Here is a 27,629-nt window from a genome sequence, read left to right as displayed (position 1 = left end):
CCCAAACACTAATGTAAAAGCTATAAAGTCATGTGCAACATCATGGCCACTTCCTGGCGGTGGCAGCAGCATCGGGAGCACCACCGGAGCACAGTAGCAGAGCAGAGCAGGATCAGCTGCTGGCTCGGGACTCTCTAGCAGCTATTTGGTCACTGCACTTAGTGCACTTCCTTTGCTCGTATTGCTGGGGTTTTTCGCCGACCAGCCAGGCAGCTATAATGTATGGATGGAGAAAGAGGTCTAGATGGAGGTTCAGAGGGTTAAAGGTTTTAAAACCGGCTTACCCATTAATACAATAATGACGGGAGGATGATGAGAAACAGAATTAAAATACTAGAAATTAAATATTTCTTTTTCTATAAATACTATAAGTAAGAGTCTTCTATAATTCTTCTATAAATTCTCTATGCCTAGACTTTTCTAATCTGTTTGTCTTACTCAAATTAAGGATTTGTAACTGTCTGCCAAATATAAGTAGCCCAATGGGAATTAAAAATGTCGAAACGTTTACTTAAAAAGCCGTTTAGGTTTTGGGCTGCCACTGCAGTGGTAGTCTAGTGGCAGCTGCCTGATGAAATGCCGTGCTTGGCGGTTGGGCGTTGAGATTTTCTAGCAGTTGCAGAAGCAAAAGACCGACAGCTTCCACCTCCCCACATACGAGGATGAATGTGGGTCGTACTGGGCGTGGGTGTATACGATGTGTACGATGGAATTTTGCAGTTTTAGTTAATGTTTAGCCATGGCAATTTTGCCCAAAAAATGCCAGGTCGAGGAGCCAAATACTTTGACAACATCACTTGAAACATTTAATGCTTAAATATCAGTATGCTAGTGAGATAGTATCTGCTAAGAGGGAAAACTGAACGTTAGATTGTGGATTTGTTGACGAAAGTGGTTTAGTGCTAGTTCCATTTTGGCATTGGATTTGCCATTAGAGGCTGGCCAAGCGTGTAAATGAAATTTGATAAGATTAGGCTGTGCAATTGTTGCAGCCACAGTCTTCGTCTCGGCTCGTCCATCCCATCCTCAACCACATGGAAGTTCTTAAGCAACTTTGGGAGCTTTCTTTGAGTGTTATAAGAGTAAAACCGTTGAATTTTTAAAAATCGTTGCAAACTTTTCATGTTCCACAATTTCTCATTCGATTCGCGGCTTGAGGCGCATGTCAGCTGAAACCCTGAGTTCGAAATCGAAAATGAGCACCGAGGAGAAAGTAGGGAAAAGTCTCATCGCCGAGAGAGGAAAACGCTTTTCATAGAGCAACTTGTCGGCTTCGGGTCTCGTGGTCTCTCGTAAAGTTACAAGCTTACACCACATAGTAGTAGGGTTTTTGTGTGTGACTTTATTTTTGTTGGGTTAGAGGTGTAGGGTAAGTGTAAGCATTATTTCCAGCATAAAATCTAAATTTATTTTGAGCTTTAATGTCTTAAAATTAAAAAATGATCTATATCTCTCTTAGGTAAATTAAAAAAAATTTCAATACAATGTTAAATATTTAGAGGGCTAACTTTTTTTCAGGGAACCATTACATTAGATTTTCTCTTGCTTCACATCACTGCAACATACATATAACATAACATATAACATAAACCCTGATCCTTGACTGGCTGCCTTGACCAGCGAAGCTGCAGTAACCGAGAGCTGGCTTGGACGCCGCTTAGTATAACTCTCATCGTTCGTCTTGGAAAAGCCAAATCAAAGGATTTTCGAAATCGCGAGAGAAACGAATCCACATGAAATGCGTGGTGGAACGCGAATAGCAATGGTTGTAAGGGGCAGGAGGGTGTTGAGGTAGGACCATGCTGAATTAAGTGGAACCAAGGCAAGCACAACGTTAAAAGGTCAACATTTCAATTCTTGAATTACTTGATTCTAAGATAATAAAAACCCACTAAAATTATGTATTGAAATTAGCGGACGTCCCAATTATTACATTAAAAAACATAGTTGAAGCCTTTTCCAGGCAGGCCTAGGGGTTTTAGATAAATTGATGATTGAATTGTAAAATAAATAAGAATAATATTGAAAGGTGTTTCAGTCTATTAACTTTAATAAAGTTACCAAGATCTTTAATAGTATGTTTAGTAGAGACTGGGACAAACTCTTGGAAATACATGGAGTACTGGGAGATACTATATCCTCAAAATAATCTTGATCTTATATTCCTCTTCAGTCAACTTAGTAATTCAAGTTCATAGAAAGCTTCCTGGCCTTTCAAGTTCCACATTTGTTCCCTCTCACATCACCCATTCGGACTTCATGTCTCCGATTTGTGAGTTTTCTGGTTAAAACTCTTATATGGGTGGGCATTCGATTTCGAGGTCGAAAGGGGAGCAGGTTACACGCGTTGGCCCACTTACAGGGCTCGTCAGCTGAAAGGACTCGTGGGCTCGGCAATTTCGAAAGTCCACGACCCGAATGCCTTCCCGAAAAGCCCGAATCCCGAATTACGAATTCCGAATCCAGAATCGTGTGGGGGGCGATGTCAAACGCGGCCAAAACCACGAATGAATGGCCAGGCGCTTTAGTACTGAAAAGGTCGTGGATTTGTTTAGTCGTCGTGCTCCGTTGTCATTGTCGTGTTGTTGGTACCGTTGTCGTTGTCTCTTCGCAAAGGCATCGTATCGCAACGCTTCACATCGCGTATCCGCAGTGTAGACCGTCCGCAACCGCTAACTGGCGAACGAAAGAGTGTAATATCCGATAGCCAGAAAAATAAACAAGTGCAACTCCATTATTAGGAATATATGCTTATGTTATAATTGATCAGCAGACTGGCAGTTGTAATTGTTGAATGCAAAACAGCAAGTGATTGGAAAGTGCACGTGTCTGCAAAGAAACATCTTAAACGCCTGCGTTAAGTTTCGGATGTGTTGTTATGCAAATCGCGTCCCCAGGCCGGAGGCAACAATAAAGTGTAAGAGTGAGTGTGAGTGAGTGCCAACAGTTACAGTTCCAGTGTATATGGTGGGGATAGCGAGTATGGTAGCTGGAGTACGCGCCCACAATGCATAAATCAAAATACACATTATTGAGTCATAAATAAAGTTCACATCGGCTGCTACTTTAAATAAGGCCTTGAGGCGGGCGGCGACGGAACTCAAAGACGAGAAACCCAAATACTGAGAACCAAGCACGGCAAAAGCAAAAGCCAAAATCGAAATTTATGCCTCGCACCCGCCAAATACTTTGCCATATTTTTTGCTCAATTGCTTGCCTCCCAGGCCCGGCTCCAACTCCTGCTCCTGCTCCTTCGCTCATTGATATGATGTGTGCGTCTCGCTGGTTGCATAAAACTTACTCAACGCCAGCGCGCCCCCAGCAACAACAATAAGCAAAGCACATCAGCAGGAGCAACTCCTTCATGAGCAGCAGCACTAACCCCTGCGGGCTGCTTTTATTACAAAGGCCGTAAAAAGCGCAAAAAGCGGAGTAAACGCCACACCAAAAGGATACAGTCAGGCCAAAAGCGGTAAGTGCATGTGAGGAACAAATACGGACTAAAACAAGCATGTACGTGTGTCCTAATAACTAAAAGGTAACATAAGAGTCAACATTAAATGTTTAGGATTCTAGTAAGAGAAGCGAGTTGAATGTCTTATAAGTAAAATGTTTCTGTTCTAAATGGTCTTCGACACAATTGAATTAATAATGCTTTCAACCTCAGCATCTCATTTAAAATAAATAAAATGGAATTATTAAAATAAACATATTTTAATTTTTTGAACAGAGTTGAATATACTCTTAAACTTTTTTTTAAAGGAATTAGAAATAATTCTTGTAATCCAAATAAAAGTTATAAATAAAACAAATAATACAAAGAACGATTGTAAAGGCTTAAACAAATTCAAAATAAATTTTAGATGCTCTCAGCAGAAAAAAAATGAGACGAAAAAGTAATATTTGTTGGTATTGATAGCAGATTTTCAATTATAAATATGCACTCAGTTGCTGAATCATCGTGGAAATCAAAGCTTATATGTTTTTAAGCCACTTTTTCTGGCGCCAACAAAGTGGGTCATACAATTTGTCAGCAACTGTGGCACAGATAGTATTTCCCATTGCCTTTGATCATTTTTTGTTGATGTCTCGGTGTCAGTTAGTCAGAAAGTCTGGCTTCTCGAAGTGCGTTAGACTTTCTCCGGAAGAATGGATACGAGCCAGCCATGGAAATCATATTAAAATGCTGTCTGTGCATAACCTACTTTTTATTTCTTTTTTTTTGCCATTTTTGTTTGTTACTCTGCATATATGCGGTATAGTATACAACTCTCACACCCGCTTGGAGCGTGGATGGGCTGGAATTTGTACTCGAACTCATGCTCGTATACTGTTGCCATTTCACTTTTGCTGAGCACGTCTTCACACAAGCACACACTGCGTATGCCACTGTGTATGGTGTGTGTCCGTATTGCATTGCTGCAGGCGCTTTCCAAATGCGCTTTGTTGCCGCCATTGTCAACATGGGGCATGAAGGAGGAGACAGCGCAGAGCTGCTGGGCAAGGGAGGGGGAGTGTGAGGTAGCAGTAGGAAATTTTTGCATTTTTCGGCTCAGTCAGCGCAACGTGGCTTGGCATCCGGCCAGAGGCGGGGTGAAAGAGTAAAGAAAGGGACCTGGAGACGGAGATGGAGCAGGGCGGACGGCCAGCTCGTCTCTGATTTTCTGCAGAGCTTAAATTATTAAAAGACCGGTCCAAAACTGAAGGAGCCGCGCATAAATCAAGCTGGCCAGGGGACAACCTGGCGTATGCGCAACTTTAATAACATGAGCAGCAGCTGCAAAAGTTTTGCCTGTCAGGAGGGAGCAAGTTTAATGCAGCATGTAAATATTGTCATGACACACGAAAACTTTCACTGGTCCTTTGTTGACAGGCTCACGAGGACAGAGGCTCGACAAAGGACCAGTGTGTGTGTGTGTTAAGACAGCCGAGATTTATGGGCGCAAATGGAAGACGAAGCGTGTGACTCACATCAAGCTGGGAGTGAAAAGTTTCACAATTAATTTTAATAGTTAATAGCCGAACTCTCCAGGAATATGTCATGCCCAGCCTCTTATAAGAGACTTTGTTATTTGAAAGTTATAATCTAAGAATGCAACGAATATACATTCAAGGGTTTTATGGATTTTATATTTAATTAGGTATATAATATCCCATTAATGTTAAAATTTGTATTGGATTTATCTCACTTTTTGGCTAGATTAAAATTTGATTTAAATTTCCAATCAGGAAACACTTAATTTTTTGTATCTACCAAGCTTATATACCACATTTATAAATAAAAGACTAAAAGACGTGCGTATGTAGGTACATATCACATTAAAAAGCAAACAAGAACAGAAATCAAAGCTTTGACTGTACAAAGCCAAATAATCCATCAAGTGGTATTAACTTGAAACAATAAATTTCACACACAGCTGCAGAGCAACCAACAAGCAGCGCAGGCACTTGAAGTGCTTGACAACTAATCAGGTTTCAAATACCTAAGCATACACACTCTTGAACTCTTAGCAACAGCTGAAAAAAAACAAAAACAGAAAAAAGGTAACTAAAATCCAGGCAAGGGGTCCGCGTTGGGGAAACAATCCGATGTGAGCGTTGGTAATCAAAGCTGCTTACGGCCTGCCCTTTGATTGTACTTTATGAGAACGCGAGGGACTGGCATTGCGCCATTTGGAATGTAGAATTGCTCGGAGATTTTCATTTTTCATTCATTGCATTCGGTTTCAGTCTAGACGGGGCTAATGTTGTCTTGCGGGAGGGTGGATTAAATTTCTGTATATAAAAATCGGATCTTTCGGGTAAAAAATTTATAAGGCAGAAGAAAGAAATCGTTGAGTTTGGATGCTATTTGGTTAAATTCATTTAAATATTGGCTCATTCTTGAGCATTCTTTCTCTAAAAATAATATAACACTGATCAGAAATATAAAGCCCTTTTTTAAAGGCAGGCGTTTTAAGTCAACTACTCAATAAGCTTTTGATATTTTATTTACATTCTCTTTAGTTCTTCCTTAGTTTATTCTACGTTTTTACGGCCCTGCATCATGGCTGGAAATTAGCACAAATTGTTTTGAAAAGGCAAGCCGAGCGTTAAGTCTGGCTGATGTTAATCCGGAATTTGGCATCCGATTCTGGGTCCTGCCAATCAGAAGAACAAAATCCCTCCAGTGGCTCTGCAAATTAACTGAAAAGGCTAATGCACTTTCAATTTTGAACCGGACCAAAAAATAAAAGAAGCCAGAACGGAGGGAGAACATAAGGGGGACAGGCCAGAAAAATTAAATTCAAACGGGGGAGGGGTGGCAGGTGCGAGAAGAATATGAACCCATTCAGAAGCTCGACCCAAATCTGTAGGGGCAAGAAAATGCAATAGAAAAAAAACTGGAAGAGCAACATGAGCTTAATTCACCGTCAGATCCTACGTCGGGGTATTGCTTTCGCTACGAACTGCTTTACCCTTCAATAATTTTAAAGAGTACCTGAATTTGGGAAAGAGATTAGTAAAAACATGGTAGATTTAATGACTATATATGAAAATGCTTACGTAGAGCCACAGATATTAAATATTAACCGTTAACATAAATATTTTCCACATGTTGTCAAACCCTCTCTGTGCTACTGCATGTACCATCTAAAAATAATTCCATCATATCGTAAAACTATAAAAGCCCAGACAGCTAGTTATGCAAAGTGTATTAAATGCACCGTCTAGCTGGGAAACTTTTCCCACCCGGATGGCGCTTTTCCGCTAGTTTTTCCCGCTTCGAGCTCCTTTCATTTTCCCGCAGTTTCTTTTTGCGTTTACCGTTGGCATTGTGTGCGCATAATAGCCTGAAATTAAATCAGCGAGCGCGTGGGTAACTTAAAATAATAGCCATTGCTTATGTTTAAGTAAAATATGTACTTTGTGTACGGAAGAACTGACCAGAAGAGCCGGGAAGAGGGGAAACGCTGCTGCAGCTGCCGGGCTTTTTTGTGATTTCATAGTCTGAAATTCAGACTGCTTACTTATTTCCGTTTCCGCTTGGCCTGATGGCTGCCTCCTGCATTTTTTATTATCCACTCACCGGTGTGGCAGACTATTGGACCACTACAGCTCCTTTTTTCTGTTCTCATGGCCGCATATCTGCCGCACACTTTGGTAGAGTTGCTTAAGAGCTCTGCTTAATTTTTAGTGGCAGTTTCGTCGAGATTATCTTCGGCTTAGAACCAACAGGAATCGGGCGCATTGTAATTTTTCCCTATTGACACTGTCAAATGGCTATAACTCAAAGTGTTTGCTCAGCTAAAGGCAATGTGATTGCTAGTGTCACTTGGACAGTTTCAAGCTCCAGATATATTTCAATAATAATAATTAATAACGAAACCGAGACCCAAACTGCTTGTCCTTATTGATTTATGGCCCTTGGTAAATTGCGGCACTTAGTGTAATTGTTTATATGTACATAAATATGTATACATATATGCCAAAGGTTCTCAGATCTAGGTTGGGGGTGGCCACTGCCCAGTTGATTAGCCTTCATGCACTTGAACACACCTACATACACAAGCAAGGACAATCGGACACCTATTGTTTCTGAAGTGTACATTTATTATAAACTAAATTTCATTATAAGTGAGCTGATCAATCCCTGGAAAAGCTCATTTTCGATAAAGATATAATATAATTTAGGTGAGTTCATTATGTGCTTTTGCAAGTGTTGCCATTAGAATAAGTATTAAACTATCTCAAACTAGTTCTAACTATTTAAGGACGAAAATAGTTTGCCAAAAAAACATTCTCGTTGTGGTTATTTAATTAAATATTTTGTAAAATGTTTTCACATCTTCATCTCGTTGTATGTGGAGATGCAATCTCGTGTCAGTCAGAGACGACTTAACATTCCTGGGTTCAAGAATATTAAGAGAAGCCGCAGCTAGACAAATATGCAAACAGAGTGTGGGAGGGCAGACGTCCCATGGCATAGGAAATGAGCAAATAAAAGAGACATTCAATTATCTAAAAAGCAAAACAAATATGAAAATTAATTTGACATGTTTGACATTTTGGGCAAACACAAACATGAACATCAAAGGGGGCGGCGGCGTGGGAGAGTGTCGGGCTGAGAGTGACAGAAAATGCCAGAAAAACATTTGATTAACCCAGATAAAAGGGCAGCGAAGGAAGGAAGCAGGACTTCAGGGCGGCAGGGGCGGCCAAGGGAAATGGCGTGACAAACGCTTAACTCTTTAATCAGGGATTCCTTTTGACCCGACCTCAGCTAATTTTCATGGCGAATGTGAGCATTTCCATTTCTGTTTGTTACTTTCTTCTTTCCGAATTATTTTCCTTCCGTTTTTGGTTTTAGCTTTTTTATTTGCCATAATTTCTATGCGCGAGTCACGCAAACTTTTGCGTCTGAAGTGTGTCCATGTGTGTGGCCGAGGGTGTATCCGTATGTGTGTGTGTGTGTTTGTCACGCATAAAGCGCTGACAGCAAAGCAAACAGTAAACAGCAAACACAGGACGAGAGGACTATTAAAAGCAAACACGCTCACACACGCAAAAAAACTAAAAACTGGGCCTAAAACGTGTGCAGAGCAAGGACATTGCGAAAGGATTTTTTGCTAGCACGAACAAAAAAAAAACTAAGCCGCAGAAGCCACAATGTTGCTGTTGATGATGATGATGGTGGCTAAGAAGCAGAAATGCCAGTGGCAGCTACAAAATATTTCCTGTCTGCGCTTAAAGATTTTCCAGAGGCACATACACTCGGCCCGAGTTGGGGAGTCCTCAAATTGTAAGCGCCTTGCATGTCAGCGACCCTCTCTTCGGCAACTCCTCCTCTCATCCACATCCCCGCTATCTTTCCACCCGAGGCCAGCCACGCCCACATCCGTCTGTTTAGGCCTGGCTTGGCTTGCAAAACTTTTGCGACGCATATGAAAACGATGCCCCTGCACGCATGTGTGTGTAGCACATCATTTTGCCTTTGCCTCTGTTTTTTGATATTATTTTTTCTCCTTAACATACCCTTAACATAAGGTTAGATAAGGTTGGTTGGACTTTCTGGACAAAGGTTTTAAGATTTTGAAAATAAAACAAAGTCCGCAGATTTGCTCAAAAGTAAGAGCTTTCAACTGACTCTTATATTCAAAATAATAATTTATTTTAGAGTTTAGAGGCAATAGCCCACCTTGCAGCTTCAGAAAAGACACTCAACGTGTTAGAGCATTTATATTTTCATTTGGTTTTCCTTGACTGGGCCATGTATACATATTTTTCCGCAATTTACCGCGCCATCAAAATAAAGTTGAAGTTGACTGTTGCCTGTTTTTGCCATTGGCAAAAAATAAGCAAGGACCAAGAGCGCGAGTTCCTCCTTCCGCCAGGGCTGTTTGTTTTTTGTCTGCTGTGAGCATCATCAGTATTTGCCTTGCCATTTGACTGTCTGAAAAATTTAAACTTTTCGCATTTAGAGTTTGCCGGGAGTGGAGAGCGGGTTGCACGAATACTTTGCATTTAAATTAATCCAACCCAAGCGAATTGTGTGTGTGCCTCAATCAGGTTAGAGTTTCAGTCACAACTAAGCTCTAATATCGATAGAATCGTACATAACATATTTTACCCCCTTTGGCTTTCACTTCATATTTCCATAATACACATAAATAAAGTCATTTGCCCCACTAATACCCACTCTGCTGGCGCACACAAGCCAAAAGTTGGCCAAAAAAGTGAGGAGAAAAGTTTTGGTAAAAGTTTTTTACCTAGCTTTCGCATCGAAGCGTAATCAAAGCAGCCGAATACAAACAAATGCTAATGCCGGGACTTAGTTTTCGGGTAATGATGTAGACGTATATGGTATATGGTCTATGGGGTATGGTGGATGGGAATGGTGTGGGTGAAGCGCGTGTGCGGCGCTAAAGGAAACGACAGCCAGTTACGTGACTTTTATATTCTCAACGCATTTTTGCCCTGCTCGCACACAAACTTCCTTTTGCCCTGCTCCATTGGTGAAAAGGATTTGGCAGCGGGTTGGGGAATAGAGTGTTTTATCCTGATATGATGCCCGGACCAAAAAGCCAACTTTATATAAGCCGTTTTCCGATGGGGCGCTGTCAAAGGCAAAGGTCAAGTTCGCTGGTTGAGTGCTTTGCTTGCTTATGCTTCGACATGTTTTTCGCTAAAAAAAAAAGTAAATGGTAAAATAGAACGTGACCGGGATAGGGATCAAGGAGTGCTCACTCTGAGATCAGTGGCTGTGCCAGGCAAATCATAGTGAATGGCGCTGGCTAATTAAAAAACTCACCTGCGCGCAACACCTTCTGTCTCAATTAGACCAATTTGCCCAAGTCATTAATGTCAATTGAGAGCACGGCAAGTGTGGCAAATGACAATGAATAGACAGAAACGTCCCGGGCGAGAAAGAAAAAGCTTGGGGAACTTAGAACTTGGACAGAGGAAAATGGTAAAATTAGCGCATGACTTTCAGGCATAAAATTGAAAATCATTGCAGCAACACCTGGGTACTCGCATTACGTGATTTTCGTTTATGATTCGAGCTTACTTTAACTGCGCTTGCCCGCCTTCGCTTCCGCCCGACAAATTTGTCCTTGTCTTTGGCCATAAAAATGAATATTTATGCGCCATGCCACAGACATAAATATGTTGATATTCGTACACATAATATATGCTCTATATGGCCAACACACCCACCGTGCCATTCATCAAATCGCATCGATTATTGTGAATGTGGAGCAGCAGAGGTGGGAGAAATAGTAGAATTTGCCGAACATCTCGCTCCTCGCGCGTCATTTGTCATGGAAAGGAGAAACACCCGAGCTCCGGTGATTTATCATATTTACCTTGGCTATGCACATACAATCGCACAAGCTGCCAGGCTATACAGGCTACACATGCACAGGTGCAAGGGTTCAGGACCCTAATGCAATTTGTTTCGCGCCCTGGCTGTCGAGCATTTTATGGCCCGAACTAGAAACACAACCAGAGAATCCGGCTAAGAGCACTTTGCATCCGCACCTACATACATCCGTACGTCGGTGTGAGCCTTTCTGCAAATGTGTGCATTCATTTAAGTGCTTTGCATAATATTTAGAAGGATCTAGAGTAGTTAATGCAGTCCTTTGGGCTAGGTTTGCTCTCAAAAGCAGTAGATACATTTATTGAAGGGCTTACAATAAAGATGTATGTTTAATGGCAAAGGCCAAGGTCTTCAAGCATTTCAATAAAATATCGAAACTTAGGAAACATTTTGACCAAGAGAAAATATATTCATTACTGTTCGGAAAATATATTTATTAATGAGATTTAGATTTACTTGACTTTTAAGTTGCAAGTTCTATCTTTAAACTTGGTAGGAGTATTTATAAATGTTATTCTACCCATTTTATGGTATATTTTTAATTTTCCAAAATGCCTATGTCTTGACAGATGCCATAATTCCCATTCACTGGATAAAGGGAAGCCCCACATTCTCGTCTTTACTCTTTTCCTTAAACAAGTAAGTGTTCAGGAACGACTTTGTCCAGAACACTGCTGTATTATGGCTCCCCTCAACGGAGATATAAAAAGAGGAAATGCCGCAGAAATAAGAAGAAAAATCATGAATAAGTGAGTGCAATCAATGTCTAAATGGTTTGGGGGGTCGAACGAAATTCGAGAGTATTTTCGAGCTGAGAATGTGCGCTTGGGTCTGTGAGAGGAACTTAAACCGATTTGTAGCCTTTAATGCGGCCCGTGGTCTGACATAAGCGATATACTGTAGCCGATGTAAAAGACACACGTGCCTCAATACCTCCTCGCCCACTCACTCGATTCGGCTTCTTTATGCCGCTTTCCTCCTTACCGGCTTTGTGTTTTATGCGACACGTTGGGTAATTCGATAGGCCTGGAGAACACAACACAATACGTCCCAGAACATTTAAATGGCAAGCTTACACAATTTACCAAAATACTTCCCCAGCTTTCGGATTTGTTTGTTTGCTCTGGCATGGCAATCGATTATTCAATTTCAGGCGTACCCTGGCGATTGATTTTGATTGATTCGCTCACATATCGAGTGACGTTGCTCTGTTAATTTGCATCGATTTCGGACGTCTAATTTGATTTGATTAATGTGATTAATGCGGTCTCGACCCCACTAGCTCAGTCTGACAAAAAGGGTTTGGCGCTCCCAATAAGCTGAAGCCTGGAAAATAAGGGCGGGATGGGTGGTGGTGGGTGGATGGAAGCTGGTCTAAACAGAGTGCCAAATGGGTGATGGTTTGTCAGTTGGCTTCAAAGCGCATTAGCTTGTATGGCGCCCAAATTGGTAAGGCGGCAGGCACTTTGCAAACACACCTCTTTCAAACATATCAGCGTCTAAATCTGCCAGGTGTTCTATTTTTGGCACCCACACTTGTTCGCATTCAAGAAGAAAAAAAAATTGAGAGCGTGTGTAAAAGGCGGGAGCCAAAACAATACAAAAAGAAAGCCAAAAACTGGGCTAACTCTGAGTGCAAAGCTACCAAAAAATAAAAAGACAAAAAAAAAACACAAAAAACAAGGTGAAAAATACTGAAAACTACGGAAAGACGAGCTGGCAAGCTGCAGCCTTTGGGGCTGTTGCAAAGCCTGTCAGCTATGTGATGGCAAAAGAGGAATGGCCGGGAGGGGGCCGACCGACTCCGTGAGGCACTTATGTGATAGCCCCGCTTTGATGGCGGCTCCTTTTGTCTATCCATGTGTTTTTGGGCCCAATCACAGCACAAAAGGGCGGAAGAGAGAGCCAACTTCGTTGGGTTCCAGCTGCACTCAGAAAAAATACATGGCACATCGAAAATGTTTCGAAGCTTTTTTCCATTTCAAGTAGGTTTGGCTAATTAACTATCTAACTACTCAACAACATTTTTAATATTCAATACCTCTGTTCTAAACTCTAAACTCTAATCGATTTGTGTAAAATATTAACTTAACTTTTCTTGGAACAATTCCTATGAATATTTATTAATATTTAAGAAAAAAAATATAAATTCATATTTTTTTAGTGTGTTTCTTTTAGGCAGATTTTATTTTTTTTATTTGCTTGTTGTTTGTCGACTTGTCGCTTGTTTTATCACGCTCTTTTGCCACTGGCGACGGCATCTCAACTTTGACATATGACAGGAAAATTCCGGCGCATGGAAAATTTCAAGTATGGGAATCAGGAAGTCGGATGATCTCTTGGCTCATTAGGCCAGTGCTGCTTAATTATAGCCCCTGAAAAGCTTCAATTTAAAACGTTTCCAAGACATCTGTCAGTGGCCACTTTCCAGGCCTAATTGGAATTTAAGGGCGCTCTCCCGAAATAATTTCAATTTAATCGACGCGCGAAACTTTCACCTAATTGTTAAATCAATGAAACCGAAATTCAAATACAATGCACTAATTACAAAAGTTGAGCCGGGCGCTAATTAGAGGATAAAGAAATCAATACGGAAACTTTCACTGGCCCATTCTACGTCAAAAATTGCCAAGCAACACATGCCCGGGCATTAACTGAACAAATTCCCCGGCACTTTCGAGAGCTTTGCAATCAAGCCGAGTCTCAGACCGGGTCTCAATCGGAGACTCCGTTTGAATTTCAGTTAAATCAAACTGATATCCTCTTTGCAAACAGGCAAGGAGCAAAACAAAAGCCAAACACAAATACAAATAAAAATACAAGTACGAGTGCAAAAAAAATCGATTTTGCCAGCAGCTGAACTAAAAGGCTGGCAACAAATAAAATAAACGACACATGGCAGGGAAACGGAAACTGCGAAATGCGAGCTGGGAAACAAACAGACACAAATAGATAGACAGACTTGGCTGAGACAGACAGGGCCAATAAAAAAATCACCAGCAAAAAATAACCGACAGAGATGGAGGGACACCAGCAAGGACACGTTAAGTTGCTGGATCTTCTGGCCAAGACAAGCGAAAGAGTCAAAGTCACTATTAGATATTGTGCTAAGACGACACCTTACTTTCACACCCGTCATCTCCTTTCCTTTTGTGCGTTTGCTTACTTTCACCTCTCACTTTCCACCATCTCCATTTCCTGTTCCATGTCCTGTTTCAGTCAAATCTGAAAGCAAAATGTCATGTAATTTATTTATTACCGATTGCAGATAAGCTAGCCGAGGCTACTTACAAAATGTATTAACTAATTGCTTCCCGTCAAGGTCGTTTCGTGCCAGCCAGACCCTGAAAAATCAGATTCTCGAGGGCATCGCCTGGCAACTTGCTGCTCTGTCTCTCCAGCTCTGATAAATGAGCATATTTTCCGTCTCGCGTAAAAAAAACCAACTTGGCTAAAACCAGAATGATTCGAAGCTTTTTGTGGCTGATTATCTTTTGGCTGGACAGGACTAATGACTAATGGCAAAAGTGGGGGGTCCTTGAGTGACGAACTTAAATATTAATATTGTTTTTGCGCAGCCCGAAATGATTGTCTGTAGATTAGATTGTGATGCTATTCCACTTTTTTCTTTTCATTGCAGATTGAATAATAAATTAGGAATAAAGAATTAGGACTTTTGGTGGGTTTTAGCATTAAAATACACCAATGGTAGGGTTGTCTATGGTTTTCTTTCCCTTGAATGTTTGCTATTCATTGGCATTGACACCTACACTTCGTGCTCGAAAATATTTCACAGTGGAGAGGAATGCAGAGGTATTAGTACTCACAATCAGCTATCTTGCGGGATTGTTTGGGTTCCTGTCCCCGAGGACTGGTGTCGAACTGCAGCGACATATTGAAATTTGACGGCGGCGGTGCATCGCATGCAATGTCCCCGGCGGAATTAATTTGATCAAAGTGGCGCTGGCTCTGTGTGCATATGCAGGAGTACAATTTGATCCGCCGCAGCATGGCCAAGTTACAAAGGTTCCAGCTCCTGCTGGTGCTTTGAATACAAAGGTAAACACAGAAGCCTCTGCCAGCGCCTGCAACAGAACTCAGCCTAACTGAACTCAACGGGTATTATAAATCAAAGCCAGGTGTTTGCCTCGCCCCAGGCAACTGACGCGTCGGCATAGGCGTTAGTCGGAAGCATCCTTTTAATTTTGCCTACGTGAAATTAGTTGCGTAAATCCCAACACGAGAACGTACTCGACAGCAACAAATTAGGCAAAAAGCTTATGTGAGAGGGGAATAAAAATAAAGGCAGCTGGTAAACTATGCGCTTAATAGTGAGCAGCGTGTGCAATAAACCAGCCAGGAACGAATAAGCGACAGAGATACCACCAGAGCACCAGAGTGGCAGAAAAGGAGAGGGTTCGACCGAGGGGCAGACCGAGACCCTCCGCCCACACATGTGCGGCGGGGCGCGTCTTTGGGGAAATTAAAGCGTGGCAAAAAGTGCCTGGCTTCATGTTAATTTTCATTAAAATTATATTAACTTGTAACGTGGCTGCTGCTCACCAAAAAGCGAAAGAGATAGCTGGCGTATATGATAATATATGTGGCGCAGTAGGGAGCGAGATGCCATACACACATGGGCGGGTGCGGCGAGGCGACTAATTTTAGTGTCCTTGCAAGTTTTAAAAGGGGGGCCGAGAATGGAATGAAAGCGAGTTGAAGTCCTGCGGGACACTTAAAATATTTAAATGCGCAAAATAATAAATTAGAAAATTTTTGTGTCCTCTGAATAAAAAAATGAAAAACTTTGAAAGCGGACACAATGTGCCGGGGTTTTGCCCCTTTTTTGGTGTTGGGGTTTTTGGAGAGAGGTTGGCCGGATTCTGGAGCCAGGAGATTCTGCGGTTGGAGCGGGGTCCCAAGACCTTGCCCGTGTTCATGTCCATGTCCGGGTTCCGACACTGAACATGACAGCGCAGTGCGAGGTGGGCAAAGGTTTCCGGGCTCAACTAGGTCACTCGGTTTGGATGGTGAAAAGGGACAACGGAACTAAGCGAAGGCAAAAAGTGCCTAAATAATAAAGCAATATGCAAAGTAATGAAAATAATCTGCACCTGGAAACGAGAGTTTTATTATTTATATAATTCAAGCCTTACTAGACTTGCGTTTTATTTAAAACTTTATAATGGTAGATTTAATATATAAAAAAATGAGTTCTATTTTGAAATCTGATAGTTTTATAAATTTAGTTTGCTTTTAAGAGCATTAAATTACCTTTAGCTTTAAGAGGTCAACAGCTAGCCATAATTTATATGACTTCTGTAGCCGCCACACCTAAGGCCTATAACCTTTCCGTTTCTCTTTGTCCGAGACAAACATACGTCTAAACATTTATTTACACTTGAAGGGGACCAAAGTTTTTCCCCAGCACGTCGGACACATCTGTCATTATTGTAATTGTCAAGTGCGCCGACACCTATAGAGAAACCAGCTGAGAAGAACATTCCGTGAGCCTCTATTGACGCCGAGATACATAAACCATTATGAGTTGCTCTCGGTCATAATAATGTCGATGTGAATGTGAATGTGAATGGGAAAGAGGATGTGAGTGCGAATGTCTAGGTGTGTGCTTTACGAGTCGGTTGGCGGCAGTTGGCCATTTATTATGTTGCCACATAAACAATATTTTATTTAACATCATTACCAGGGCGTGTATGTGTGCGCATTCTGGAGGGACTATAAAAATTGTCAGCTTTTGTGGCTGCTGTGTCTCAGTCTTTTGGTTTTGCTTGGAGCAGACCACACATAGCGCTGTGAATTATTTCACGCTTTGCTTTATTATAAAGCACTTTTATGTCTTCATATAACCCAAACGTTTTGAGTGCCGCCCACAAACACACACCCATACACACATACAGGACAGACATCCGTTTCCTTCTGGCATTGTTTCGGCGAGCTTTTCATTGCACATCCCACTTGTGCTGTAAACATAAATTTGACGCCAGCCGCAGAAGAGCGTTGCGAAATATCAAAAGTATTTCGAGACTCTCGCAATCGCGCCTCGCGTGACAATAAAGCGCATCATAATAACAATAAGCGAAGGTTCTTCTTTAAAGATGCTTTTCGCCGCAGGCCTAGAAGTCACACAAACACCATGTCATAATCGCACATGTCAGCTGTAAAAATTCGCTTCAGTTAATTAAAACAAAACATTTTCAATTACAAACGAGTTCACGGATGGGACCGGCGGGTGGGAGGTAGTGAAGGCATGGCTGGCGGCGACTGCAGCTGCTGTTGTTGCATAGATATGTATACACATACGCACCGACAGAGCACACCCAGCATATGTACATGCGATTGTGTGTATCCATAAACTGACTCTGTTGCAAGGCGGCACGAAAAAATTACAGCATACTTATGTGGGCAAATGGCTGAGTGCCTAGGTGTGTGCAAGAAGGGTCCGTATGAGTGTGTGTTGGTGCATGTGCATCGCCAGGAGTTATTGTCATTGCAGCTGTTGCTCTTACTGCTGCATTTTATTGTTATTGTTGCTTCTGCTGCTGCCAGTGTTGTTCTTCTCGTTGTCAGAAGGTGACCAAGCGCCATGAATATATTTAAAAATAAAAATATTGTTCTCGCTGTGCTGCGACACTGATTTTAAAAATTTGTCTTTAAGCTTGTATTATGTTATACTGTCAGTTATTAATGAACGTCAGGTACAGGCTTGCAGCTCCCAATCAAACCGATTAAGAGCTAAGAGAGTTTGCCAAATGCCGTGCCAAGCATGCTATCAATCAATCAATCAATCAGTGGTCACACAATCAACATGATTAGACGCCGTCCTGTTTAATTAGTCCGTGGTCACTGAGAGCCTGAAAAAGTTGTTAACACCGGGGCCAACACGGCAATTGTTGGTGCCGTGTCCAAAATGGTTTAGATTAATGGTTAGGCGGGCTAAAAGCAAGGGAAACGGGGCTAAGTAGGTCATTTACACGTGTGCATGTCGCTTATCACACTCTCAGTAGCATTGCTTTAGTCCCTACACTTACAAAAATGTCTTAATAATCGATATTACATATGGGACTTTAAAAAAAGCCTACTACATTTCTAATAATAGCTGTATAAAAATTAAATATTAAATATTACAAATGCAAAGGTTTGAAGAAATTTAAAATAACTTTAAAGCTTAAGTCCTTGTTGAAAAAGCATAATTCGAATAAAGCTTTAAAGTAGGATTTGAAAATGGTCCGTAAAAATAATTGGGAGTTTTTGCCCCAAGTGTAGCCTTTATTATGTTTTCACAAAATTTCTATATTAAAAATCGACTCAGTTTCATAATTTACATTTCCCCTAGTGGCTTTGGCTGAATTTTCTGTGGGGTGAAAGGAGCCCCAAAGAGGACATAAATAGCTTCCCAGTAGGGCATAGATAAACCCTCAGACGGAGTTTCCACCCCTCTATTTGCTCCCTTTCCCACGCTTTTCCCGCTCGGTCCCTTTCCGCCGTGAAAGACGCAGACAAATTATGGACAAATTATGTCGACCTGCAAATGAGCAGCGGGCAAATGCGAGCCTGGCTTCAGCCTCATTATATAGCTGGTTGCTTCCTCCGACGCTCCGCCACCTGCTCCCTGGCTAACTCCCACGGAGCACCCACTTCCTAGGTCAACCCCTCCCCGTACCTGTCCCACTGTTTGCATGCGTTGTCGTCTGTTTGGCTTTTGGCTTTGGCGCTGCGGCTTGGCCATATTTAAATCGCAGGAAGTCAGCGCCAGGTTAGCTACGGGCTATGCTATACGCTATCCTATATGCCATGTCCCATATATGCGGATATGTGTGTGTAGCTTTGTTGTCGTGTGTGTGCGTTGGTGGCCACTTCCGGTCGTTTGTCGCCATTTTCATAATGTCTGCCTTTGGCCTGAAGGCGTTTGTTGATTTAGTTTTGCCTTTTATTTCTCGCCCTCTGTGCTGAGTTTGTATTTTTCTGTTGTAATTTAACAGCGTAGCAAATATTTAGGTCGTTCTCCCCCCATCACCATAAAAAATGCAAGAAACTGAAATATATAAATGTGTATATAGGTATATATTTTATATAACAAAAATGTTTAAAATTTTTTCTGCGTTGAGTGTACTCGACTATGGGCCCCACTGCACAATTTGTTGTATTATTTAGCAAAGTTCACTTGAGCGTGTAGTCGAAATGAAAGTGGGCATGGTCCAGGCCGGAGGCAACAGAAGTGGGCTGGGGATGGATAAGCCGTGTCGGCAGTTTGCCGGAAATTGAGGCAGGAAAAAAATTCGAAAAAACTCTGAAATCATCCGAAACGAGGGCTTGGAGAAATTGTTGCAGTTGCAGGTGCAAAAGTGAAGCTCGCCACTCAGCCCCAATCCTTTCCCCAGCTCATCCCGAAATTTTCCGCTGCTCACAGAATCCGTCCGATGTAAATATAAACTATAAAATATGCAGCCGACGGTAGCAGGGCTTTTAAAATATTGCTTAAATTTTTATGCCACGGGAGAGAGTGCTGAAGGGCGTATTTAATTGAAGAGCCCACGACGCAGCCGACTTTATATTCCATAGCATATCCGCTATCAGCAGTCTGCTCTCATTAATTTCTATTTAGCCAATCAGTTTCCCTGCTGTCATATAATACCAAATAGCCTGACAAATGCAGACGTATTTAGACGAGCACCCACTATGTGGAGGTGGGTGTAGATCAAGCGAAGGAAATGCAAATCAAATGTTATGCTGTAAAAACAAGTGAAGGAAATCTCGACAGGAGTGGGTAGAAAATGGAAATGGTTTGGCAGTTTGAAAAGCATGTCAGCGACTAAATTACCTTTATACTTTCAGCTTACCCCTTCTTGCTTATCGATTTCCAGGCGCGACAGTTTTTCCCGCACAAGTTTCACAGCGGGGGCTGAGTGTTTTCCTCCTTTCCTTTCTTATTTCATATTCCAGACTTTTGCTTTGTTCGTCGACCGCCGACTCTTCAACCGCAATTCATTTCGTTTCAATTGCCCCACAAAAAATCACTTACATATGTGTATGTGTGGTACGTTTGTGCTGCACTTCCGGTTCCTGCTGTAACTGTCGTTCGCTTGGCTCATTGCCTTCGGTTTCAGCTCGCCCAGGCCAGGCTGCATTATGCATGTTGCTCCCAAATTTAATGTGATTTACAATTTAGACGATGTGCAGACATAAACGATACACAACACCGAACGAGACAGCCACACAAATGCTCGAGGGTCATGAACTAAGTTTATTGTGCACATTTAAATGAAATTGCTGCGCTCAATTTATACGCTAAGCGCCCAGAGGCTTTGCCAGGTAACTTGCAATGAAAAAGGACCCACGTAAAATGCCACGCAACAACGTCGAAGTTGCAATACTCTTCACGAATTTAAAGTACCTTTTTTAATATATTTAAAATTTATTTATTAAAATTTTTAAAAAGCTACTATTTTAATAATGAATGAAAGTAAATACCTTTTAAATAAATCTAACTTTTAAAATTAAATAATTGAAATAATTGGACTTATTCGTCAGCTCCAACTAAAATAATTTCAGAAGCAAAAAGTTGTATAGCTATTGGCAAAAACATTCAACCAACTTCACACTAACTCCATTCTCTACCCCGACTCCACTTTCACCATTCATTTCATTCATTCATTTCATTTTGTTTGGCTTGGTTGGGTTTTGTTCTCCTGTTTTTTTCCCCTCCAGCAGACTCTGCTTATTTTTTTTTATTGTTTAACAGTGCTATAGTTTTATGGAATATCCGTGTTGTCCTTACTGCAGCTGTTGTTTTTGCTGCTTCAGTTTCAGGTTGCTGGCATCGTTTTGAAATGTGTGCATATTGTAGGCATAATTGACTGAGTTTTTGTCAATGGTTTTTGTTTGTTTGCCTGTTTTTTCTGTGGCGGTGTCTAATGTGCCATTTGTTGACTGTTACCATAGGCTTAGCTGAATGGGTTCACTGACTAGCCAAGTGACTTGGAATTTGTCGAGCCAAATAGGAAAAAGCAAGCGGAAGAATTATGATTTGGCTAGATCCATATCAAAGGGGGTCTTATTTAAGGTTAAAAGCCTTATGGCTTTATAGGATTAACTAAATGTATGGATAAATACATTGTATAACTCATTTAAAGGTAATTTCTGTTGCTTATAAAAAAAAGAATCGTTTTATTTTTGCGTTTAGTCTGAGAATTATAATGAAGATGGTATCCTGTCTTCCTTAATCGTTTTAAGCTGCAAAACTTTTATCTCCTGATTCTTTTTGCGGCCTTCTCGGCGTGGAAAAACCAAACTTTTGCCCCTGGCCACATATAGTCGTAAGTAGGGATACTCGCCCCCGACAATCTCTCAATAAACACTTGCACAGCTCTTAATTACCCAATGCAAACTTGCTCAAGTAACACAACTTGGCGCTGTTTCTGGTCTCCTTGGAGGAAGTAGATGTAAGTGCTGGTGTGTGCCTGCTGGTATTAACTGCTCCTCTTCTGACCCCATCACACCTGCACTCACTTCCTGTCGGCTCCTGCCCTTCCCTCCATGTCCTTTGCTGCCTTTTTTCCAGGAAGTTCGCTTGACTAGCTGTCATACAAGTTTGTCAGCTTGTTTGGCTGCGTGTTAAACAAAAACGTGGCAACAACTTTCGAGTCAAAGTTTTCATGACTCTTTTGTCAATTACCGTTAGTTAGCATGTGGGTGGTGGGGGTGCGATGTGATGGTTTAGGGTTTCTTCCTTCCAAGAATGTGGCCATTACATTAGTCCATTGGATCCATTGACAGAAGAACTAGAAATGTCATGGACAGTTGATGCTTCTTCACTTTTTTCACTGGAAAAACTTTACTATTCTTCTTAATAAAAGAGTGTTATACATTTTTCTACAATTTCTTTTTTTTTATTTACATTTTTTGCAGTGTTTTGTTTGTTTTTCGTTTGCAATTAATTCCCTTCTGGGCCAAACTTGGGCTATTCATTTGCTACACCGGAACAGATAGAGGGATGTCCTTCTGTGTGCGTCTCTGGCTAATCCATCATTATTGATTGGCATTAAGTTGTTCCCTGTGTGTGTCCTGGCATTATGTAATGGCCTTCAAATTAATGAGCATTTATTTATGGCAGAGCAGCGGTGATAAATCCACCGAAGGCACAACTGGCTTAGTGGATTAGGGGAAATATGCGAGAATTTTAATTAAAACCCAACTAACCACATGAAACGTTGCTATTATAAATGTACGAGTATTTGCGGACCCTTTCTGACTGTTGAACTGTCTCTATCTGTTTCATTTCAGTTATCACTTGGATGGTAAAGCTTGCTGGCTAAGCTTGCAGAATGAGGAAAAGGATTTGAAATTACATTTTTAATGCAAAGCGGGCAAGAAAAGAGCGCGAAATGAGCAACACGTGCGCGTTTTATTTTAAATATTAATATTAAACAAGAACACACACAGCAAACCGTGCCCCAGACAAATATCCCTACATATACATATAAACATATATATATACGAGTGGTGACCAAAGTCGAGCCGCGTCAAATTCTATTAAAAATTCATCTTAACGGTTATGCGTTTTGTACAAACAACCGTCGCGCAGCCAAGGAGCTTGGCAAAAAATGTTTGTAAATATTAAAATGAATTTATGTGCAGCGGAAAGTTTTTAATTAAGTGAAAAACAGAAACACGAGAGTGAAACGCAAAACGCACCGAAAGGAAAAGCAAAGCGATAAAACGCCAACCAATAAATCATTGAGAAAGCAAATTAGAGCAACGAGCCTGCATATTTGAAGCCATGTTTGAGCAGAGCCCACCCAGTTTATTTGCATATTCAATGGTGGCTTAGTGGGTCCCACTAAGCACGGCCATAGACAACCAATTCAACAGTTATTGCATTGGGATCAGAATCGCTAGCAGAATCAGAACCATGTCCAGGATATTGGCATTAGTTGTATGCCTAATCATGGGAGCAATTCCCAATGGAAATTCGCACGAGCACTCCGATGGTTTTAAGCCAGGTGAGTGTCCTCTTCATTATATTATATACAAGTTTAAATCAATAAAAAATATAATATGAGCAATAATCATTGAATTGTCCTTTTTGAATGTAATTAATAATCATTTATTTAAATGTTACCTGGTTAATTTTTTCATTGGTTTATTTTTATGCGTATTTACTGTCAGTTAATTTATATTTTCAATTATTTGCCTTTCCATTTGAAGTATTTATTCTGTGTCCATTTCATTTTTAATTGCAATTTTTCATGCCCGCCTTGTTTGCTCAAATTTGAAGAAACATTTTGTTGGGCTTAAACGGGGGAATTTTTTGAGTTGCCGTCTTTTTGTCTGAGGTAATGAACAAATAAAATTTAATTATGCATCAGAAGTTATGCATTTTTAATTAGCCATTTGCAACTTTGTCTGAAAAGGCGTTTACACAGCAAAGTCAAGAAAAATTCTGCAGAGAGATAAGGTTTATTTGGCTAATTAGGCAAACGGCACGAATTTTTGGGGAGAGATATTAAAATGGAAATACTCTGATGGGTTGTGTTTTATAAGAAGGTACCATTACAACCGTGGTCAATACTTTTTTGTGAATATAAAACGCAACCAGTTTTACAAGATGATCCTTAAATAAAATTCAAGTCCCTTTACATTTCCATTCATTTCCCCCAACGCTTCCCTTAATTGAACATTTAAATCCATTGTTTGAAGTCGAGTACATATTTTTTCCAACCAAACATTTAAAAATGTGGTCAACCATTTTTTCTGAATGTGTCGTTTGCATAAACGAACAAAACTTTTGCCCAGCGAGAGGTAAAAATGTTTAAATTAATACGGAAAAGAAAGAAATAAAATTATGCAATTTTTACAACTTCATTATGGGCAGTGGCCAGTGGCCAGTTTTTTCCTCAGCGACATGTGCGCATTTCCTGTTTCTCCGCTTCTGTAATAAACGCCAATGTTGGCCACAAATCCACAAAAGCGTCACCTGTGTCACCTCTGCGGCTTCAGGCTCCCACTACCACCGCCTGGCAGGCTGTTCCCTTCGGAGGCTACTTTATTTGGCTGACTGTTCTGGCTCACTGGTCTCAGCCTCGAAAAAAATGAATAAATTCTCATTTTTATGTGTCTGTGTTGGACTTTACATTAGCTCTGCTACTGATGCTCCACTCTCTCCTCCGCTGATTATCCCCAGAGAGCTATAAAAAATATACATACCACTATATACCACTATACTATAACGTATTCAGTAGATGTGTGTAAAAATTTATTTTGCTGTCCACCTTGGGCCAGTGGGATTTCGACGGCATTGGTATGTGAAATTGAGTTAAAACTGGAACATTATCATATCGCTGGAAGTAGGTGGGGTGGAGCTTTCGTTCAGCCAGGTTAACTTTATTTGGTGAGTATAAATTATCGATCATTTATGTTATGCTAGGGTTTAAAGCGTTCCGAAAACAGCTGCCACATAAATTATGAAGGGAAAATTAAGGGGTATGAAGGAGGAAGGAGTCGAGGACGAGCCAGAGAGAATATTTTATGTGGGCGTGGCCCACTTTAGAAGCTCTTTAATTTCATTAACTAACACTTGATGCCGTTGGCCGCTGGAGTGCTTGAAGCATCCAAACGCCGGCGCTTACATAATAATTAGTAAAATAAATTTCACCTAAATACACACAAAGAGAAATGGCAGCGAGGAAAACAAACCAACCCCTCTCAGTCTGCCCCTGAATCTTCGCATCTCTCCCTCTATCTCAGTGAAGGTGCGCCAAATGGCCACGTCAAACGCACGTTCACGACCCACTTACTCAGGGTCCTTCTCGCCGGCAAAGGACAGCATCGTTGGCAAATTATTTTCCATCATTTTTCACGCAAAAAGCGCAAAAATTTTGCGCTGACAAACACCGAGTGAGAAGAGTAGAGTAGAATATGCAGAGTAGACGAAAGGGACGGAACACAGTTGTCAACGGACGTCGATGCCACGGCCACTGTCAGCGGGGAAAAACGGAGGGAGTTGGGGGCTATGACTAGGGACTGGGTTTTTGGGGGAGGACAACGATGCCATGCCTCAAATGAAATCTAATTAAAGCCGAACGTGCACTTTCCCGAGTGCAGTTAACGGCTCTAGCTGAATGGCAAACAATGAACAATGCCGAAAATTTTGGTAACCAGAGCGGTCCATTTTGTCCCTCTAATATGACTATTTGTGGTGAGAATAAAAGGTCAAAAACTGCTTAGACAGATAATAGAAGTTATGTTTTCAATGTTTAGATTTTTGTAGTTTTATATTTTTTGGTTTATTTAAAAAAAGAAGATTTTTTGATGCGATAATTGTTGAATTTTTTCAATAGAACTTTGAATAATCTTTAAGTTTAGCTTGCAAGTATTTTAAAGACCTTAGTTATATAATGTCGTAGTAAATTTACTGAGCTAAGATTCATTTTGACCTCCGGCTTGGCTGCCACCGCAAACGATTTCTAATTCAATTTCGGTGACAGCACATAAATAAAAGAAACATTTTGAGCAGCAGCAGTCAAAAGCAAAGCAAACGAACAGAAAACTGTAAAAGCATTTCCCTGGAAAAAAGAAAAACACAGAAGAAGGGAAAGCAAGGCGCACAAATGTCAGTTTTCCCAGGACTCAAGCTACCGCAACTACGAATACCGCTTCAAAATATGCCAGCGTGATAGTGTTGGTTTCGTGCTGTACAACGTTTCGACGAATCGTTTACCAATTTTTCTGACTGCTGCAAATCAAAAACGAGAAACGACAGAAGCCCAAGCAGGAGCTGCGTTTTTCACAAAAAAAGAAACTTTTTAAATTAACTAAAAAACAGCAAACACAATGAGAGGGAAAAAGGGCATTTGGGGGAGGCCGGGGATGAGTGGGACACGTTGTCGCTGGTGTTGGCATTCGGTTTGAGTATTTTAGAGCAAAGTGGAAAACTTTTAGTGGCATGTTTACAAAATAAACTTCAGCTTGCAAAACGGGCCAGAAATAAAGAAAAATGCTGATTGCTACCAACAACAGTATGGCCGACGAAAAAGCCAAAAAAAAAATTATTATGATGCGTGGGAGGGCGTTGGGAGGCATTGGGATGGCTCTTATGTATCAGCTGACACACATTTTCGGGGCAAGGTAAGAACAACGAAACTCGGTTTTGTTGCCAAACTTTTGTTTGGTTTGTTGTCACTGTCACTGTGTGTAGGCCAGAAAAGTTTTTACACCAGTTTTTTATTCAGCTCGTTTTTTTTAGGAGCTACGCCATGCCGTCCTGTATTGTTGTCGCTGTTGTTGTGCCTGCTTTTTCTGCTGACAGTTGGGCAAACAAAGCATAATTTTTAATCTGGCCAGGCAAACATGGTTACATATGCGACACACACACTCACATACACGCTCACAGCTCATCCCTTCGGTCAAGAGAGGGGAACTCCACCTGAACGTGGCTTTTAGCTTGATTGTTGATGGGCCAGCAGCATCAACACCAGCAGCTGCAACAGCAACGACATTGAAAAAAAGGAGAAAATTATGTTTATTTGGCTTTGGCCCCGATTTGTTGCGCATACGCAGCGTATGACAGTTGAGTACGTGACTATATCATCACATGGAGGTCCGGAAATTTGTTAATATAGCGTTTTTCACATCGTTGCTGCCGCGAAATGATTTACGACCCATTTAATAAACTAATTAACAGGTTGGCTACAAATATTTTAAAATAATATCGAAGAATACGCTTTGAATGGTGTAATAAAATATAATAAAGTTCTTCTGAATTTTTTCTTTCATTTATAAATATTTATTAATTTTATTCGGCGATTCAATTATCGAATAACAGAAGTAGAAGTAACATAAAATGATTTAAAATGCACGGAGGCTTGAAATAATGTACAGAAAATGTCAAATTTGACAGTTATTGTCATAATTTAGCCAAGGAGCAGTCTTGGCATATTAATGCGTTTTATGGTGCCGTGGGATAGGTTGCGTTTGATTTTTTCTTGCCTGTGGCTGACATTTAATGACCACAGACAGCCCATCCCACACACACATGTTGTTTGCGGTTGGAGCATTTAAAATTCAAGTTCAGGGCGGGCTGACAGATGGACGAACAGCTGCCACTGACAGGCTGACTCATGCGAAAGTGCGACCCTTGTCTAGACTGCTCCACTCTTTTTGTAAACCAACGCCCATTCAGGCATGACAAATGGGGTCGGAGAATGAGCTGAATACTGGCTCGGTCCCGGCTGGGTTGTTTGCAAATTTCTTAACACGAAATTAGTCGCCATAAACAAATGGCAAACAAACTGCAGTAGCAGGCAAGACAGCTAGTTGGGTCTAATCGAAAGCAAATAAAATGCATGCCATACCTGCATGCCATAAACTGTCACTTGCATTGTGCCGAAGACACTTACAGCGACTGGCATAAAGGTGGAGTCAGACAGGCACTGAACAAAATTCGAAGTAAGTACACCGCCACATGCATTTTCAAAGGACTATAAAACAGTCAAAATATATATTATCAACATTTTGTAAAACAATAATTAATAAAGTCACTGGACTTTATCTCAAAGTGTGCCAGATAGACAAACGGCATGCCAGGAGTGTCTGATGTTCCCCTGGCCTTTTCACTGACATGGCCTGGCTTGCATGCCAAGTTCTCGTTTCGTGTGCCCCCGCCTGCCGCAACCACGCCCCCTGTATGTTTTACCATAATTTGCCACCGGATTGTGTGCCTCAGGATGGCGAACTAGCCCCCCCCAGG

The 27,629-nt window shown here is 41.1% G+C and overlaps 1 protein-coding gene and 1 long non-coding RNA gene across 6 annotated transcripts in view; one reads left to right on the top strand and one right to left on the bottom strand.

The window, feature by feature from the left end:
- The first annotated feature begins 2,505 nt into the window (after positions 1-2,505).
- Positions 2,506-27,629, top strand: part of LOC6499522 — a 73,630-nt gene continuing 48,506 nt past the window's right edge. Inside the window, exons 1-2 of the mRNA XM_001954411.4 lie at positions 2,506-3,472; positions 22,166-22,884. Of these exons, the coding sequence (XP_001954447.2) occupies positions 22,794-22,884 (91 nt within the window). The 5' untranslated portion in view covers positions 2,506-3,472; positions 22,166-22,793. The remainder of the gene's footprint in view (positions 3,473-22,165; positions 22,885-27,629) is intronic.
- LOC26515197 lies at positions 5,954-7,321 on the bottom strand. 5 transcript variants are annotated; one of them, XR_004310623.2, is made up of 5 exons: positions 6,907-7,321; positions 6,733-6,833; positions 6,547-6,633; positions 6,412-6,481; positions 5,954-6,350 (listed from the first exon to the last, which is right to left on the bottom strand). It is a non-coding gene; the product is annotated as an uncharacterized LOC26515197 (long non-coding RNA). The 5 variants fall into 5 exon arrangements; XR_001409048.3 differs by having other exon boundaries at positions 6,547-6,833; positions 6,907-7,317; XR_001409050.2 differs by having other exon boundaries at positions 6,547-6,833; positions 7,011-7,317.

Source organism: Drosophila ananassae, chromosome 2L (genome assembly GCF_017639315.1).
Source record: "Drosophila ananassae strain 14024-0371.13 chromosome 2L, ASM1763931v2, whole genome shotgun sequence".
Classification (NCBI taxonomy): domain Eukaryota; kingdom Metazoa; phylum Arthropoda; class Insecta; order Diptera; family Drosophilidae; genus Drosophila; species Drosophila ananassae.
Note: the sequence above shows the minus strand (reverse complement) of the source record. Positions and strands in the feature narration are given on the sequence as shown.